The sequence below is a fragment of the Muntiacus reevesi genome, chromosome 7, assembly GCF_963930625.1.
Source record: "Muntiacus reevesi chromosome 7, mMunRee1.1, whole genome shotgun sequence".
In the NCBI taxonomy this organism is placed as follows: domain Eukaryota; kingdom Metazoa; phylum Chordata; class Mammalia; order Artiodactyla; family Cervidae; genus Muntiacus; species Muntiacus reevesi.
This window is the reverse complement of record NC_089255.1, coordinates 57,584,131-57,602,871: the sequence shown is the minus strand read 5'-3', so window position 1 is coordinate 57,602,871 and position 18,741 is coordinate 57,584,131. Positions and strand designations below refer to the sequence as shown.

The 18,741-nt window shown below is 40.7% G+C and overlaps 1 protein-coding gene and 1 non-coding gene across 2 annotated transcripts in view; one reads left to right on the top strand and one right to left on the bottom strand.

Annotated features, from left to right (window-relative positions):
- The window catches only part of TRPM7 (transient receptor potential cation channel subfamily M member 7), a 101,862-nt gene extending 85,926 nt beyond the window's left edge, over positions 1-15,936 (bottom strand). Inside the window, exon 1 of the mRNA XM_065940100.1 lies at positions 15,807-15,936. Within this exon, the coding sequence (XP_065796172.1) occupies positions 15,807-15,809 (3 nt within the window). The 5' untranslated portion in view covers positions 15,810-15,936. The remainder of the gene's footprint in view (positions 1-15,806) is intronic.
- On the top strand, positions 4,247-4,353 carry LOC136172694 (U6 spliceosomal RNA). Its single transcript, XR_010664048.1, has one exon. It is a non-coding gene; the product is annotated as a U6 spliceosomal RNA (small nuclear RNA).
- Positions 15,937-18,741: the final 2,805 nt, after the last annotated feature.

The window sequence follows — 18,741 nt, the reverse complement described above, 5'->3', positions numbered from 1 at the left end:
GAAAAAAAAATAGGACTCTCTTCAGTTTTACTGTACTAGGAATACACCTGGCAAACCAAATCCTGATTCAATCCAATTCCCCATTATAACTGCCTATGTTAATATGACTACAGGAAAAACAAACAAAACACCCTTTGATTTCACTTTAAAAACTCAAACATCCCTTAATGATGCCCAATAGTCACACCACATTTCCCTGATCCATTTTCTCATTCTCCTGTACAATTTCACACTATGTCCTCCTCTCCTCAAACCTCCAACCCTCATTCACCACTCTTATTCTCAACTGACGACCTACTTCCCATTTCACTCAGAAAATTGAAGCAACAAAACTTCTGTCACATCTGCCCACCAAAGAGGCTTACACTATTTAAGATATGCAATCACCATCCCTTCTACTGCCTTATGCAACTACAGGACAATGGAACCAACCCCAGGATCACAGTGAGAGCACTGTCCTGACAACCAAACGATCTGGCCAGGTCAGTTAGACTGTTGATATGGTACTCTTATCCTAAACTCGGCTCCCACTCCAGAACCAGAGTCCACTGAAGGCAGACAGCACATCTGCACCGGAAGGCACTTACTCAAGTGACTTCTGTTTGTAACTTTAAAAATAATCATTTGGTAGGCTGTTCTAAAACATGATGATGTGAGGTTGAATTTTTACTAAAACTAACTTACTGCTTTAAACTCATGAAATTTTTATTATGCTCCTCTTCTATTAAAACTCACAGGGGAAAAAAAAAAAAACAACAAAAACTCACAGGGGGCTTCCCTGGTGGCTCAGTGGTAAAGAATCTGCCTGCCAGTGCCAAAGACACAGGTTCGCTCCATGGTCTGGAAGATCCCATATGCCATGGAGCAACTAAGCCGGTGCGCCACTACTGAGCCTGCGCTCGAGAGCCCGGGTGCCGCAGATGCTGAGCCCACGTGCTGCAACTACTGAAGCCCGTGTGCCCTAGAGCCTGTGCTCTGCAACAAGAGAAGCCACCGCAATAAGAAGGCCGCAACTAGAGAGCAGCCCCTGCTCGCCACAACTAAAGAAAAGCCCTCTCTGCAACAAAGATGCAGCACAGCCAAAAATAAATAAATAATTTTTTTTTTTTTTTTAATGCAGGGACTTCCTGGTGGTCCAGTGGCTAAAGACTCTGTGTCCCAATGTAGGGGGCCTGGGTTCAATCCCTGGCCAGGAAAACTAGATTTCACATGTTGCAACTGAAGATTCTGAGTGCTGCAACCAAGACCTGGCATGGCCAAATTAATAAATAAAATTTTAAATTATAAAAATGGGTTTATATTAACTACAATACTGTGATTTATCTTTTAAAGGGTTGCTTCTCTCTTTTAGAAAAACTGGAACTGTTCTGGGGTGGAGAAGAACAGCTCAGTGATTGTACTTACTGCTCTATTTTTACTGGTTGTTAAAGCAAGACAAAAGATTTGTTTGGAATATCTCTCTGTGAGCTTCTTTGCAAACAAAAAGGCAGCTCAGTCCCATGATACAGTAATGAAGTCCATCAAAATCAGATTCTAGAACTAAACATTTAACATGCAAATAACACACTAAAACAGTGGCAATATACAAGCATGAGAAGCACTCAGATTGCTTCAGTATGAACTATATGTTTTTTTAAAAACTAAATTATTTGCAATTCATGAGCACAGGCCTAAAGCCTACAGCGTGAATGAAAGATGGGTGAAAAGTGAACACAACATGAGCAAATTTATTAATTAACAATACAGCGAACCTTTTTAAGGAGTTTTGTCAAAGGACAATTACTTGACAAAGGAGGAAAACATCTTAGAGAGAACTTGAAAATATATGGCTTAGATAAAGGTTAAGAAATGCAATCTTGTACAATTTACACCCCCCTTTGCCCCCCTCCTCTTTTTCTTGATTGGATAATTAGGCAGAAAACTAGAAAGAACAGAGTAGACTTAAACACTATCAGTCAGTTTTACCTGATGGAACTTACTTGAATACTCCATTCACAATAGTGGGCTTTCCAAGTGGCACTAGTGGTAAAAAACCTGCCTGCCAACACAGTAGACGAAAAAGACGCTGGTTCAGGAAGGTCCCCTGAAGGAGGACAGAGCCACCCACCCCAGTATTCTGGCATGGGGTCGCAAAGAGTCGGACACGACTGAGCAACCTGCACTTAAGAGAAGTATGGCTATACTCTATATGGGCAATCAGCAATTTTTTTCCTATTAAGAGCCAAATGGTAAATATTTTAGGCTTTTTGGACCACTTACTGCCTCTATCACATACTCTTTTGTTTTTCAACCACTAAAAAATATAAGAACCATTCAGAGCTCAGGCCTTGGCCAGAACAGGCCTTGGCCAGATTTGCCATACATGGCATAGTTTGCCAACCCATGCTCTAAACCTCACAAAAGCTCCCCACAAAAAAGTCTCACAATTCCACTGAGCCAATTCAATCCAACAAGTATAGGCCATGTCCTTCAGATTCTTCCCCTGCATTGTTTCTTGGATATTATTAGTGTCCCTTCTACCAGGCCTACAATCCCAGTAGGCCCTTGTATTAAGAATTGTTTTCTAAAGAGAGGAAAAACGAGATGGGGCTAAAGAGTTTTAGATATACATGAACAAAGTTATTTTTTCTGCAGGAATTTCAATAGAAAAGGCATTAAATAAGTCATATGATGTAAACACAAAATCTAAACATTAATGAGGAAAAAAAAAAAATCTAGTGTTCGAGTACATATACCTAGCTTTTTTCCCCCAGAAATGGTCACTTTCAATCACCAACAACCTAAAACACTTGAGTCCCTTCTAGTACTCATTTGGGGCTTCCCTGGTGGCTCAAACGGTAAAGAATCTGCCTGCAATGCAGTAGACATGGGTTCAATGCCTGTGTTAGGAAGATCCCCTGCAGAAGAAAGGCTAACCACTCCAGTATTCTTGCCTGGAGAATGCCATAGACAGAGGAGCCTGGCGGGCTACAGACCATGAGGTGGCAAAGAGTGGGACACAACTGAGCAACCAACACTTTCACTCTCAGTACTCATTTGTCTATTATGATAAAATATAAAACTACCCAAACAGGAACACTTCAATTTCAGAACCTAGTACAAAAGTACTCATGGTTAGTTTCATTTTATCATTCCTGTTAAAAATAATAAATAGCCACTACTATCTCTTCACAACTTCAAATCCTTCATAGTAGTCTCTAACTGACAAATCCATCCAAAACTTTAGCAAACCCTCTGACTAAGTCACTTAAATAGTGTCACTCTGATGCTCACAAAGTTTTATCAAATTTTGTGCCTACAGAGACATACAAAAACATTTCCACACTTCAAGACTATCACAGCTTCCCCTACCTTCATTATTCACCAAGTTTATTTCAAGGGTTTACCACCTCTCCTATTTGTGCAAACACCAAATGTAAATATATTCTCCCCATACACACCAGTTGTGTCATTTATGGCATTCACTGACTCTATTAGGGAGTGGCTTCCTATGCCTGACAGTGACATATCCCAGCTGATAATGGCAAATCATTCCCAATAATAGGTTTCTACAGTTTTTGAAATTCTGAGCTTTTGCTCTACCATCAAGTATCCAAAAAAAATGTGCCCTGGATTACAAATACATATAAAAATTCCTAATTTTATACTTCTGTTGCTAGATTGCATTACTGTATTTTACCAAAAGATGGCACACTACAAACACAAATCTGAAAATTCCTAAGCCTCTATGTTCTGGGTAAAGGAAAAACCAACTAAGAACACAGAATGTTAGCGAAGAGGGAAACGTCATCTTCAGTGGTAAAAGAGATCAGATTCTGGAGTTCAGAATAATCTGTTCACTGATGATTGTTTTTTTTTTTTTTTTTCCATTTTTGGTTACTGCATTAATGCAACCTTAAGTGTCTGAACTTCTATTTCCCAACCCATAAAACAGAATAACATATCTATCTCACAAAGTTGCTCTGAAGATTATGATCAATGTTTTTAGCAAAATGCCCCCCACACAGTCATATCTCAACAATGCTTCAAAATTCAATTATAAATTCTTCTTATCTGTCTCCTAGCAATAAGGGGCATATATGCTACAAATAAGTCTACTAACCACATCCTACTCTTCAAACAAATCAGTACCAGCACATCTTTCTTGACATCTTTCACTATACACTGATAGTGAAAATTGAGGGGGGGCGGGGAAAGGACTGCTTTAAAAGTTCTACTTCAAGGTAACATTGAAAATCAATCAGTTGTGCTCACTTCGGCAGCACATATACTAAAATTGGAACGATACAGAGAAGATTAGCAAGGCCTCTGCGCAAGGATGACACGCAAATTCGTGAAGTGTTCCATATTTTTTTGGGAGAAAATAATAGCAAATGAGGAAACAGACAAACGATTAATCTCAAAAATGTACAAGCAACTCCTGAAGCTCAATTCCAGAAAAATAAATGACCCAATCAAAAAATGGACCAAAGAACTAAACAGACATTTCTCCAAAGAAGACATACAGATGGCTAACAAACACATGAAAAGATGCTCAACATCACTCATTATCAGAGAAGTGCAAATCAAAACCACAATGAGGTACCATTACACGCCAGTCAGGATGGCTGCTATGCAAAAGTCTACAAGCAATAAATGCTGGAGAGGGTGTGGAGAAAAGGGAACCCTCTTACACTGTTGGTGGGAATGCAAACTAGTACAGCCACTATGGAGAACAGTGTGGAGATTTCTTAAAAAACTGGAAATAGAACTGCCATATGACCCAGCAATCCCACTTCTGGGCATACACACTGAGGAATCCAGATCTGAAAGAGACACGTGCACCCCAATGTTCATCGAAGCACTGTTTATAATAGCCAGGACATGGACGCAACCTAGATGCCCATCCGCAGACGAATGGATAAGGAAGCTGTGGTACATATAAACCATGGAATATTACTCAGCCGTTAAAAAGAATTCATTTGAATCAGTTCTAATGAGATGGATGAAACTGGAGCCCATTATAGAGTGAAGTAAGCCAGAAAGATAAAGAACATTACAGTATACTAACACATATATATGGAATTTAGAAAGATGGTAACGATAACCCTATATGCAAAACAGAAAAAGAGACACAGAAGTACAGAACAGACTTTTGAACTCTGTGGGAGAAGGTGAGGGTGGGATGTTTCGAAAGAACAGCATGTATATTATCTATGGTGAAACAGATCACCAGCCCAGGTGGGATGCATGAGTCAAGTGCTCGGGCCTGGTGCACTGGGAAGACCCAGAGTCGTCGGGTGGAGAGAGAGGTGGGAGGGGGGATTGGGATGGGGAATACATGTAACTCTATGGCTGATTCATATCAATGTATGACAAAACCCACTGGAAAAATAAATAAATAAATAAAAGAAAATCAATCAGTCTATTTTTACAACTAAATACACTCAACAATTCTATATATTAATACTAGAAAGGAGCCTCCAGCTATGGAGGTTCTATTGGACTAATGCTCCCAAGACAATAACCATAAACTCTGGATAAAATAAACATTAAAAAAAAAAAAAAAAAACTACTTAGTAGTACTGAACAGGCAACCAAAAGCGGTAAGGAATCAGATGAAGTTTGTACTCAGGATAAAGGAACAGTACTGAGTGAGTACTGAGTGAGTTTCCTATTTTATGGCTAAGAGAGGCCCCACCGCATACATACTAAGTAGCTAAAACTCCAATAGAAATTCCATAATTTTACTGGCTTGAAGAACCAGAATACAAACTTTGAGGTGACAACAGCAGCTGGAAAGTGATGGGGAAAGTCCTGCATAGGACAGAGTCACAAAAAAAGGGAACCCTAATTGCTGCATATTAACACTGCTGAAATCTAGCTGACCCATGAAACATACATACATGGGGCAGATTCCAAGCAGGTCAGTTAATAGAGTAACTAACTGAATAGATATTTTTATTGCCCATTGAAGGAGTCAGAGTTTGGAATTAGTACAGTCAGGTTAATCAACTACTATCCTAATGTGTTCTGACTGCCATACAAATACCATAAGACTTAACTTTGGTTTCAACAACCACAATTCATTTTCTCCAAGTTCTAGACACTGGAATCCAAGATCAAGGGGCCAGTAAGGTCTGCGTCTGAGAGCCCCCTCCCCGGACTGCAGACAGCTGTCTTTTCACTGTGTCCTCACAAGGCGGTGATAGGGAGCAAGATCTCTGGTCTCTTTGTATAATGACCCCACCTTCATGACCTCCTCTAACTCTAACTCCTTTCCCAAAGCTCCGTCTTTAAATAACATCAACGCTGAATTTTGGGAAGAAACAAACATTCAATCAGTAGCAACTACTTTAAAAGAGAAAATCAATAATCTTCAGAGGACTAAAACAGAACTCACAATCTCTCCAAGATAACATTCACAACATCTATGATATAATCAAAATTACTATATATAAGAAGAAACAGGAAAATGTGACCCATATTCAAAAGAAAAGTCATCAAATTAAAAGGAAGCTTGTCTACTAATAAACCGCAATAGCTTTAAAAAGTTAAATGACACTACAGATCTAGAAATTCTGAGTTCTGTGGTAATTTTGTACGCTGGACAACATGTCCGTCAGCAAAGGCATAATGACAAAGAAAACTTAAGGCTAGCTTGAAGCAAAATGTTGAAAATGGCTGGCATTCTTTTATTTCCTCTGTAGGAGATCTGGCACTCAAACAGGCCCCTACTCTATAGAGTTCTGCTCTTATGCTTAAAAGGCTGCCAATCACTTAACTAATTAGGTATTATTGATAATTCAGATGTGAACTCTCCCAATAGGTTTTAAAGACACTGCTGAAAAGCTTCTGTGGAGTAATAAATAGTTGGTAAAGTTTTACATATTAAAAAATAAAACTTTGTTAATTGTTTTCAATATAAAAAGTTTTTTTAAAAATTGTTTTTGTCATTTTAGTGGCTACTTTTCTAGTCTGCTCCAATAAATTGTTAGACTTTTGCCAAAAATAAATAAAAAGAATCAGATTCATACCATGACTATGTTTGCAAAAAGAGTCCAACTTCTACATTTAATCTTATTTTCTGTTGGTTTTGCTGCCCTGCTGACCTCATGGAGATTGCTACCCTGCCTGCTTACCACTCCAGTACTGCCCCAATTTAAAGGATAGAAAATGTCTGATAAAGGTAAGTATGAGCAGTTGCCACTGTGCCATTCCATGGAGTCCAACATATTAAAGATCAGACATTGAGTCTAAAAAGTGACCAACTTTAACTTAGCTCAAGCAGCAGTAATTTATTTCTCAAGTATTCTAAATAAAGTCTTACTCAGAACAATTTATCATTCTACCATAAAGAATTTTTATTAAAATGAAAAGGAGTCAAAACTTATTGCTTTATGAGAAAAAGGATGATAAATATGTTGGCAAAAATTTTAATTTCTTATACAAAGTCAAGAAATTTGATGTAGACACCTAAGATTACTAAAAAATCCAAATAACTACATTGACAAAAAAGACAAACAGAACAATGGAATAAATCACTTGGAAACAGAAACTTGCACTTAAGAAAACTTGGTGAGTGCTAGAGACAGCAATGGAGAAGGAAATGGCAACCCACTCCAATGTTCTTGCCTGGAGAATCCCAGGGACGGGGGAGCTTGGTGGGCTGCCATCTATGGGGTCACACAGAGTCGGATACGACTGAAGCGACTTAGCAGCAGCAGCAGAGACAGCAAGGGGCTTCCCTGACGGCTCAGAGGGTAAAGCATCTGCCTGCAATTCAGGAGACCTGGGTTTGATCCCTGGGTTGGGAAGATCCCCTGGAGGAGGAAACGGCAATCCACTCCAGTATTCTTGCCTGGAGAATCCCATGGACAGAGGAGCCTGGTAGGCTACAGTCCATGGGGTTGCAAAGAGTTGGACACGACTGAGCAACTTGAGAGAGAGCAATACAAATCAGGAGACAGTATGATTATTATATGTATACAAACCATTACACTAGAATCCAAAATGAATACTAGATGGGTTAAGTCATAATGTTGTAAGCAAAACTTTACAACTTCTACCAAAAATAAACAAGTAGCTTTATGACTTCAAGATAAGAGAAAGTTCAGGCTATAAAGAAAATACTGATAACTTATTACACTAAAAACCAATATACATCAACAACCTAAAAATAAGTAAATAGTCCACCATTAACAAAATAAAAACTAAAAAACCTAGAGACTGGAGAAGATATTTGTAGCTTATAAAGCAAAAAACAAACAAACAAAAAATACTGCCCAGACTACATACAGGACTTTTACAAGTAAATAAAGAAGAAAAATATAATTCATTAGAAAACTGAGCAAAGGGAATTCACCAGAAGGAAAGTAACCATAGCCAAAAACTTTTAACCTGAAATGACACACAACATTATTGGTGGCCAGGGACATGCAAATTAGAATAATGAGGAAGTACTTTACATTCATGGATCGGGCAAAACAGAAGAACCAAAGCAATTAAATGTTGGCAAAGATGTTGGAAAAAAGAAAGGGAATTTTTACACAGTTCTAGAGGGCGTGGAAACTGCACAATTACTTTAGTCAACACTCCAGCAATACCTACAAAGTTGAAGATGCACCTACCCTGTGACCCAGCAATTCTATTTATATACTTCCTAGAAAAATTCTCATGATATACACAAGAATGTTACATCATTAATAAAAAACTGAAAACAACCTAAATGCCCAATAATAGTAAAATGGATAACACACAGTATATTCCTACAATGGAATAATATACAGCAGCTCAAAGGGATAAACTAAACCTTACATGTATCAACATGACTTAATCTCCAAAACCTAATTTCATTTAAATGAAAAAAAACAGAAAAAACCAATAAGCTATAAGAATATATTGTGCAGCACAGGGACTATATCCTGTATTTTATAATAACTTTAAATGGAGTATAATCTACAAAAATATTGAATTACTATGTTGTATACCTGAAACTAGTACAGTATTTTAAATTAACTATACTTCAATAAAAAACCAAGATCCATAAAAAGATGTACATAATTCTATATATATCAAACTTGGGAACACCAAAGGACCACAACATAGTATATATACTCTGTGTAGTAACACTACAAAGCATCCAAAGGCACACTCCAATAAACTTGCCTGGAGAATTCCACGGACAAAGGAGCCTGGTGGGTGACAGTCCATGAGATCACAAAGAGTCAGGCACAACTTTAACACTTTCACTTTTTCAAAGCACTTAGAACAATAACAGCTAAATGCTAATGTTAGTCCCTTAGTCGAATTCGACTCTTTGTGACACCATGGACTGTAGCCCGCCAGGCATCTCTGTCTATAGGATTCTCTAGCCAAGAATACTGGAGTGGGTTGCCATTTCCTTCTCCAAAATGCTAATATGCTAATACATGTTAGCTAATATTGTGAAAATTTGTCTAAAGCCTATCACACACTTTTTTTAGTCAGGAGTACTTTCTGGGTAGAGTATCTTCCAGGTATTCAAAATATGAAAGAAAGTGAAAGTGGCTCATTCGTGTCTAACTCCTTGCGATCCCATGGACTATACTGTCCATGGAATACTCCAGGCCAGAATACCCGAGTGGGTAGCCTTTTCCTTCTCCAGGGGATCTTCCCAACCCAGGGATCAAAACCTAGGTCTCCCACATTGCAGGCAGATTCTTTACCAGTTAAGCTACAAGGGAAGCCGAAGAATACTGGTGTGGGTAGCCTATCTCTTTTTCAGAGGATCTTTCCAACCCAGGAATCAAACCAGGGTCTCCTGCATTGCAGGCAGATTCTTTACTAACTGAGCTACCAGGGAAGCACATCCAGGTACTGGGTGTGGTAAAATTCTCAAAAACAAGGAAGACCTGGTTCACATACTAAAGGGTAATTTACAGTTCTATTTTTCTACTCTAGTGAATGCTTCTCCAGTCTCCTCCTTGCAGTAACAGTCTGCTTGCCAGACAACTTCTATTATTCCTAGTGTACTACAAACTGTCAGAGGAAAGTAGGTAACTAAGTCTATTAAATTTCACTTTGCACATATTTTTCAACCAGTGAAATCTGGGCTCAAGGCTGCCATATTTCTGATAATGGCTTGGCTCAAGATCTTTTTTTCCCTTCTATGAGGAGTTGGGTTTCCAAAGGTTGACGTTTCCAGAAGTGTGGTAGCCGGGATAGTTGAGGTGTTACGAACATGTTTTCATGACACAAGGAAGGACAAACAGGGTTTCACAGACTTTAATCCAAGTGCTGCTCCTGGGGTCAGGTAGAAAAAAGATTATCATCTGCCTTTCACAGACACAGTAACAGTGATGCTCATAAAAGAGCGTGACTTGGCAAAAAATGCTTCAGTGAACAGGCATGTCTATCAGTTTCAAAGAACTGCTTACCTCCATAACTAAAATTTCTTTAACAGGGTTCTAAAGCCTTTAAATGGTCAGGAAACTAAATACATGTTCCCCCAAAAGATTCAGAATAATTTTCTAAATCCAAGGTGAACCAAACCAAAGGGTGAACGAAATATCTAAATGTATGAACTTAAACCAAATTAAACCAATTGTTTTTATAAAGATAAACTAGAAGACATCCAATTCTCCAAGTCACACTTTTTACTCAAATTCAAACTAATCTAATAATTCGCAAAGCACATTAAAAAAGTGACACACATCTAAGGTTTTTTTAATATTAACTCACATAAATGACTCAGTTCAAATTCCCATAGATAGCCAAATGCTGCTCATATTCTAAACAAATCTCAACCACTCTGAAGTTTGTCTCCATGCACCAAACTTAAAACAGGCATTTAAAAAGCTGTTACCCACCCCAAAAAAACTGTACAATTTAATCACAAACTGAAAGGTTCCGTCCACATCCCCACCAAAAAGGAGAAAGAGAAATCCAGAATGAAATAACTAAGCAATGGCAATAATCATCAATTGCTATTATGTGAACATATGATGGGAAACTTCATGATTAAAAGATCAGGCAGCTGACAACAGCAACCCACTAGATAATCTGTTACACCCAAAAGAGAAAAATCGACACACAGTATGTGCCTATTAATGTGATTCAATACAAAGTACTTCACTATCTATTAAGTAGTCTTACCAAACATCAAACAAGAATCTAAGAGTCTTAAGATTCACCACAAGTTCACAGGAAATACAGAAGAGAAAGGAACATGCTACGTGATGCCACACGGATACATGCAACAAAATCCCAACTGTGAGAAATTCTGCAGGGCAAATAAAATGCATCCCCCACCCCCACATTAAATGGCAAATCACAAGACTGGAAAAAAGCAGTGGGCAGGGGGATACAGAGACTGAGAATTATTTATCAAACCAAATGCTGTGTAGCCTTTTTTGGATACTGATTCAAACAAATCAATTGGGGGAGAAAAATGAGAACTAAGGCAATATGCTGAATATTGAATGATATTAAAGAATTACTAATTTTGAGTGTGATAATAGTACTGTAAGAGAGTCCCAGGAAGTGCAGTGGTAAAGAACCCGCCTGCCAATGCAGGAGACTAAGAGACTCAGGTTCCATCCCTGGGTTGGGAAGATACCTGAAAACAGGAAATGGCAACCCACTCCAGTATCCCTGCCTGCAAAAACCCATGGACAAGGAGCCTAGTGGGACACAGCCCACGGTGAAGCTGAGAATCGAACATGACTGAGCACCACAGTGCTGTGGATTTACAGACAAACATCATGAGATATTTACAGACAGAACAAGTCTGGGATTTGTTTTTAAATTATCCAGTTGATGGAGAATGAGAGAGTTAATAGAAGAAACAATATTCACATGTTTCAAACTGTTGAAATGGGTCATGGCTATATGGTGATTCGTTTTACTATTACACCTTTGTATGTTTCAAATCTCCCACATTTGAATGTCAAAGAAAGAGAGAATGCCAGAGCATTATATCAAAAATATCTGACTGGCAAAACTCTCAAAATTAAATTTTAAGAGGTTTTTGCATCAGGAGATCTTCATTTAAAAATCAAAATCAAAAATACACATTTTAAGTACTGCCTTTAAACATTACATTTTGCACATATTAAAGTAATGTCTTCACCTATTTCATGTTTTCATTTTATGTCTGGTTCTTACTACTGACATTTGCCAACACACGCAAACACCCTTCCCTGAAGGAACCAAGGTCTGAATATTCTAACCCCTACTAAACACCTCAGTTGGTTCCTTCTTTCCCTTTTCTTTATTTCAAGTCCTAAATATTTTGCTCAGAGTCTTGCTAAAGACTTCTTATGATCTCTGTTTTTAGTTTAAACACACAGCAATTCACCTTCCATACTGTTCCTTCAGTGGATCCTTAATCTCCAGAATAAAATCAAGACTTCTCTTCCTGACATACACTGCTCTCAGAAAACTGGTCCCTCTCTATCTTCATAACACTCTCACTAGTACACTACATCATCTCATACTCTACTCATTCTAAACTATGTACAGTACTTGTATAATAGATCTCAGATGAACTATCGATGCTTCTTCTCTTCTAAAGCTCAGTTCCCTTAAACTAAAACCATCAATTCTACATCTCTTCTACTTCCTGGTTAATTAATTACTATTGCCTCTTACCAGGTGGCCCTAGTGGTAAAGAACCCATCAGCCAATGCAGATGTAAGAGACACTGGTTCAATCGCTGGGTAAGGAAGATCCCCTGGATGAGGGCATGGCAACCCACTCCAGTATTCTTGCCTGGAGAATCCCACGGAAAGAGGAGTCTGGCAGGCTACAGTCCAGGGGGTTATAAAAAGCTGGACACGACTGAAGCAACTTAGCACACACGGTACAAGACTCGCCTTTACTATCAGCTCCTTTGCAAGCCTACCCAGACTTTCTTTTCTGCCTGATTACCCTATACTTTCACAGTAATCTACGCAATAATCAAACCAGTCAATCCTAAGGGAAATCAGTCCCGAATATTCATTGGAAGGACTGATGCTGAAGTTGAACCTCCAATACTTTGGCCTCCTGATGTGAAGAACTGACTCACTGGAAAAGACCCCGATGCTGGGAAAGATTGAAGGTAGGAGGACAAGGGGACGACAGGATGAAATGGTTGGATGGCATCACCGACTAAATGGACATGAGTCTGAGCACGCTCTGGAAGTTGGTGATTGACAGGGAAGCCTGGTATGTCACAGTTCATGGGATAGCAAGGGTCAGACATGGTTCAGCGACTGAACTGAACTTTCTTGCTTTTTTGCGTATCTATATTGCCCTTCAAGACAGAGTATCATAGAATCTGCAACACAGTAGACACTTTAAGTATTTGTTTTGTGAAGTAAGGTATGCATCTTCCTTTGACAACAGGCAGGTAGTTAGTTCTTATATAAATAACCAGAATGTAAGTGGTTTGAAAGTAGGAAACTTGTCTATCACATCTCTGCCACTCCAGTGCTTGTGCGTGCTGTGTGCTAAGTCATTTCAAGTCAAGTCCGACTCTTTGTACTTAGAACATAGTAAATACTAAGTGTTAACCAAATGAATAAAACAAATACTTTTAATAGCCATAGCTTTTTATTTTGTAAGAAATTTTATTCCACGCCAGTTAAACTTGTATTTCTTGGTATTTTTCTGTTCTTTGGTCATTTGGCTGATTAGTTTTAAAGCAGTGCAGAACATTCTTGTACACTTTCTCTTAGTGTCAAAGAAGAAAATGACTACCAGAAACAGACGTCTTAAACAGATTTTACAGTAGGAATTATAACCTCAACATACTTAGGGAAACTTTTAGGTCACAATGTTGACTTTAAAGTTCAGGAGACTCAACAAATTACCATTATTGGAGAACCTCAGTCTTGGGTTATCCTAAGGTTTCACTATAATTGGAAATTGTAGGGAAAAATCACAGGACTCAACAGCAGTCGGGACCCAAGCAACAGAAAAAAATAAAACCAGATTCTTGTTGTCAAATTTTAAAGTGAGAATTTCTCCCTGTAGAAACAACAATGTTGTATACAAACATGTTTCTGGGAGAGTGCATTTGCTATATACATATAAGAGACAGGACATAAGTGGAAACACAGCAAACACAAGAAAAACTCAGACCACATCTTAAATTTTGAAAGCTGCATTTCAATGTATGTAACAGCAAAACATTAAGAGGCTGGACTTAACAGCACCCAAGGTAAGACTAAGTGACTTTCACTAGAAAGTCACTAGAAATAAAGTCATCTGGTTGCTTTAACAAAACAGTAGGAAGCAATGGTTTTGAAGATGATGAATCATCTTCATTTTCATTTTCTAATGTATCTAAATTTTTTCTAAATACTTAAAATGTATGTTCAATGTATGCTATTTACCATCTAAGAAAATGAGACACATCACTGAAGAGTCAGTATTAATGCTTTGCTGTTTTGTTTTTTTTACATAAAAACCACTTTGACTCAACTCCCCCCCCACCAAAAAAAAAAAATAGCTCCCCTTAAAATCCACTTAACTAATAAATGTTAAAATTTAGTGTTGGTAGATGAACTTAAATCCTTCTTTTAAAAATTATGAAAAAAAGGTAAAATGACGTTTTTATTGACTTTACATTTACCCAAAAAGGTGGAAAACAATGGAAAGATTTACTATTTAGTCAAAGTATAACTATATTCGTGGTTTCAGTTTTGTATGGCACTTGAATTAGTTTCTAGAGAAAAGTATACCTGCCAGACTCCAGCAGAGGGAGAGTTGTTCGCCTGAAGCTTAACTAGTTCAAGTACTGATCAGGAACACCTACCCGCTCTTTCAAGTTCCTGATCTTTAGTAAGAAATTTTCTAATTTATTCCTGGCCTTAACAAAAACTTCTATCAAAAAGCTGCAATGCGCCGCATCCCTCTCTGCACACGACCAACCCTACTCTACGGCTACGGATGAGGTGGTTCGACACAAACCCAGACAACGCATCGCCTCGCGTACCTACAGCAGCGTCCCAATAAAACCCTTACTGTCGTTTTAGTTGGTCAGTCGTGTCGCACTCTTTGCGACCCTATAAACTGTAGCCCGCCAAGCTCCTCTGTTCATGGGATTCCCCAGGCAAGAATACTTGAGTGGGTTGCCATTTCCTCCTCCAGAGGATCTTCCCGACCCCAAGGATCGAACCCGCGTCTCCTGCGTTGGCAAGCGGATTCTTTACCACTGAGCCACCTGGGAAGCACATTAAAACCCTTAATTCTTGCTAAAGAAAATTCCAAATCAGAGCAAGCGTCACTATCGTCAAATCCCTCCTCTTTGGCTCTGAAGGAAATTGTACCTGTGGAGTACACGCTGCGCAGCAAACCAGGCACAGCTCCAAACCCGTATCCTCTAGCCCTTTTTAGTTCCCTCTCAGCCCGCCCTCCCCTTCCTTGCGGAACTTGAGCAGAGCATTTGGCTCCCTTATCAGCCAGCAGCAAGCGCCAGGAGGAACGCGCTCCCGGGAGATGCGGAGCTTGGAGGCTGAGCGCTGCGTCTGGCGCGCTGCGGCCGCTCAGCTCCGCCAGGTCCTCCGCGGCTCGCGCCGCTGACGCCTCGAGGGGCCCTCCCCGGAGCCCGGGCTCCGCTCAGGGGATTCCCGCGACAAGCAGTGCCGCCAGATTTGCTACCTGCTTCCTGCCCCTCACCCGAGAAAAGAACCGCACTCCCGTCCCGTCAGGGCAAGTCCGGAAAGCTCAACGCAAATCCGAAATCCTTCGCCCCAGGAAGAGCGGCCCCGCGCACACACTTGCCAGCCGAGTCCTCCCGCTTCCCTGATCGCAATCCCGGGGCCATTCCCCCTCCGGGGCCTGAGTGGGTCCAGTACCATTCTCCTCACGGGGCGGACTCCGGAAGGGCAGCAACTCCACCTCCTCCTCCTCCGCGGCCTGTAGCCATCTATCGGGAAGCGTCTCCGGAGGCGGCAGCAGAGGCCGCCGGACAAGGACAGCCCAGGGAAACCTTCTCAGAACTAACTCAGCTCCGGCGCTAGCAGCAGAAACCGAGTCTTTCATAATTGTGCGACCAACTCCTCCGGGTGACTGGCCACAGGGACGCGCCCGCGCCCGCCTCCGCCGGCGACGGGGCTAGAGACAGACCACGTGAGGAGCGCGTCGTGTGCGTCGCCGCCCGCGGGCCGGGTCACGTGGAGGGCGCGCGCTCCCTAGTTTCCAGGCCGCGTCTCGGCGCGCCGCGCGCGCACGCGCCGGGCACGAGCGCCCTGCCCCCACTGCCCCGTGTTAGCCGAGTTGGGTAGCTTGTTCTCCCCAGGTCTGCGTGGGCTACGCGGGCCGGACTTCCACAAACGTTTGTCTCGGCTTGGGGAGTGGAACTTAAGGAAGCGGTAGCTGAGGGTTAAGGTTTCAGACCTCTGTGACCCTGGCGGGAGTTGCGACATGGTCTCATCTCTGCTCACTCGGCCTGGCCTTGCATTCTGAGTAGCTTTCACTAGCCCCTTGGCTGTGCCTCAGCGAGGGTGGAGGCCTTAGAAGTTACTCTCTCTTAGTCCAAAATGCAAAATTGTCTTACCCCAAATCATGTTCTTCCTCTAGCTTCCTCTGTTTCTGTCAGCAAAAATTCTTCTGTCTTTAACTGTGGGCACTAGCCTTTCCTTCCTCAGAAATCACCCACAGGCACGCATACACCACACCCCTAAACCAAAGACTGCAAGTTTTCTGTCTGTCTTTTGCTCTTGCACCAGCCGAGTTTTGACAATTAGGGATAATTTACTAATGTTTCTTTTCATACGCCAGAAAAGCGACAGGAGTTCTTCTGTCTGATCCTGTGTGATCTAATTCTGTGTTAAATCTTTTAAAAACTGCTTTCTTGAGGAATAATTGACCTACAATAACCTATGCGTAGTTAAATATACAATTTGACGAGTGTTGACATATTGATATATCTAGGATATCATCACACTCAAGGCTGTGAACTCTTCATTACCCCCAAATTTCCTTCCGCTCTTTTTAATTCCTCCATCTTGTCCCTCCCCATCACTGCTTCTTAAGTGAAAGGCAGTCTGTCGTGTGTTTGCCACTCCGTGAACTATACAGTCCTTGGAATTCTCCAGGCCAGAATACTGGAATGGGTAGCCTTTCCCTTTCTGCAGGGGATCTTCCCCAACCAGGAATGGAACCGGGGTCTCCTGCATTGCAGGCGGATTCTTCATCAGCTGAGCACTAGGGAAGCCCTCTTAACAACTACTAATCTGCTTTCAGTCACTATTGATCAGCTTGCACATTCTAGTGCTCAGTCGCTAAATCGTGTCCAACTATTTGTGAGCCCACGGAAGACCGTAGCCCACCAGGCTCTTTTGCCCATGGGATTCTCCAGGCGGTAATACTGAAGTGGGTTGCCGTGCCCTCGTCCAGGGGAATCTTACTCACCCACGGATCGAACCTTGCATCTCTTGTATCTCTGGTGTTAGCATGCAGGTTCTTTACCACTTGGGCTTCCCTTGTGGCTCAGCTGGTAAAGAATCTGCCTGCAATGCGGGAGACCCGGGTTTGATCCCTGGGTTGGGATGATCCCCTGAAGAAGGGAAATGTCTACACACTCCAGTATTCTGGCCTGGAGTATTCCATGCACTGTGTAGTCCATTGGGTCTCAAAGAGCCGGACAGGACTGAGCGACTTTCACTTCTTTACCGCTAGCCCACCTGGGAAGCCCTTCTCCGGTATAGAGTTTTATGTATGAAATTATGCCCTATGTACTTTTGAGGGACAAGGGCAATCTGGCTTCTTTCAGCCAGCATAGCTATAACTTTCAATTCACTGAAGTAGAATATTCTTTTCTTAAATATTTTTAAAAATTTATTTATTTCTTTGACTGTACCAGGTCTTAGTTGTGGCATGTGGAAACTTAAGTTGCGGTATGCAGGATCTTTAGTTGCGGCATGTGAACTGTTAGTTGCAGTGTGTGATCTGTTAGTTGCAGTACATGAGATCTAGTTCCCCAAAGAAGGATGGAACTTGGAGAGTGGAACTTAAGGAAGCGATAGCTGAGGGTTAAGGTTTCAGGAGTCCCTGCATTGGGACCTTGGATTCTTAGCCACTGGACCACCAGCGAAGTCCCTGAAGTAGGCACTTCTCTTCAACAAAATTGATCCACCCGTTGTTTTTCCTAACAGGCTTTCGCTATACTTGTGAACAAGCTTTAAGTACAGATGTACCCTGGAGATATTTCAAGTTCCAATCCAGATTGCTGCAATAAAGTGAATATTGCAATAAACTGTGTCATACAATTTTTTTGGTATCCAGAGCATGTAAAAGATGTATTTACCCTATACTATGATTAAGTATACAGTAGCATTATGTCTTTAAAAAGCCCATATTTTAATTTAAAAATACTTTATTCCTTAAAAAATATTAAGCATCTGACAATCTGACAACACAGTGTTGCCACAAACCTTCAATTTATTAAAAAAAAAAAAACAACAGTATTTTTTAAGTGCAATAAAACAAGGTATGCCTTATCTTGCAGAAAAAGAAAGTACAAAGTGTTAGTTGCTCAGTTGTATCTGACTCTTTGCGACCCCACTGCTGTCCATGGGATTCTCTAGGCAAGAACCCTGGAGTGGTTGCCGTTCCTTTCTCCAGGGGATCTTTCTGACCCAGGAATTGATTCGAAGTCTCCTGCATTGCAGGCAAATTCTTCACCATCTGAGATACCTTATTGTGTGGGACCAAAGTTTAAAAATGTTTTAAAACGTGTCATATCCTTGCTACTAGATCGTCAGCCTCTTGGGGAAGGGATCTAAATGT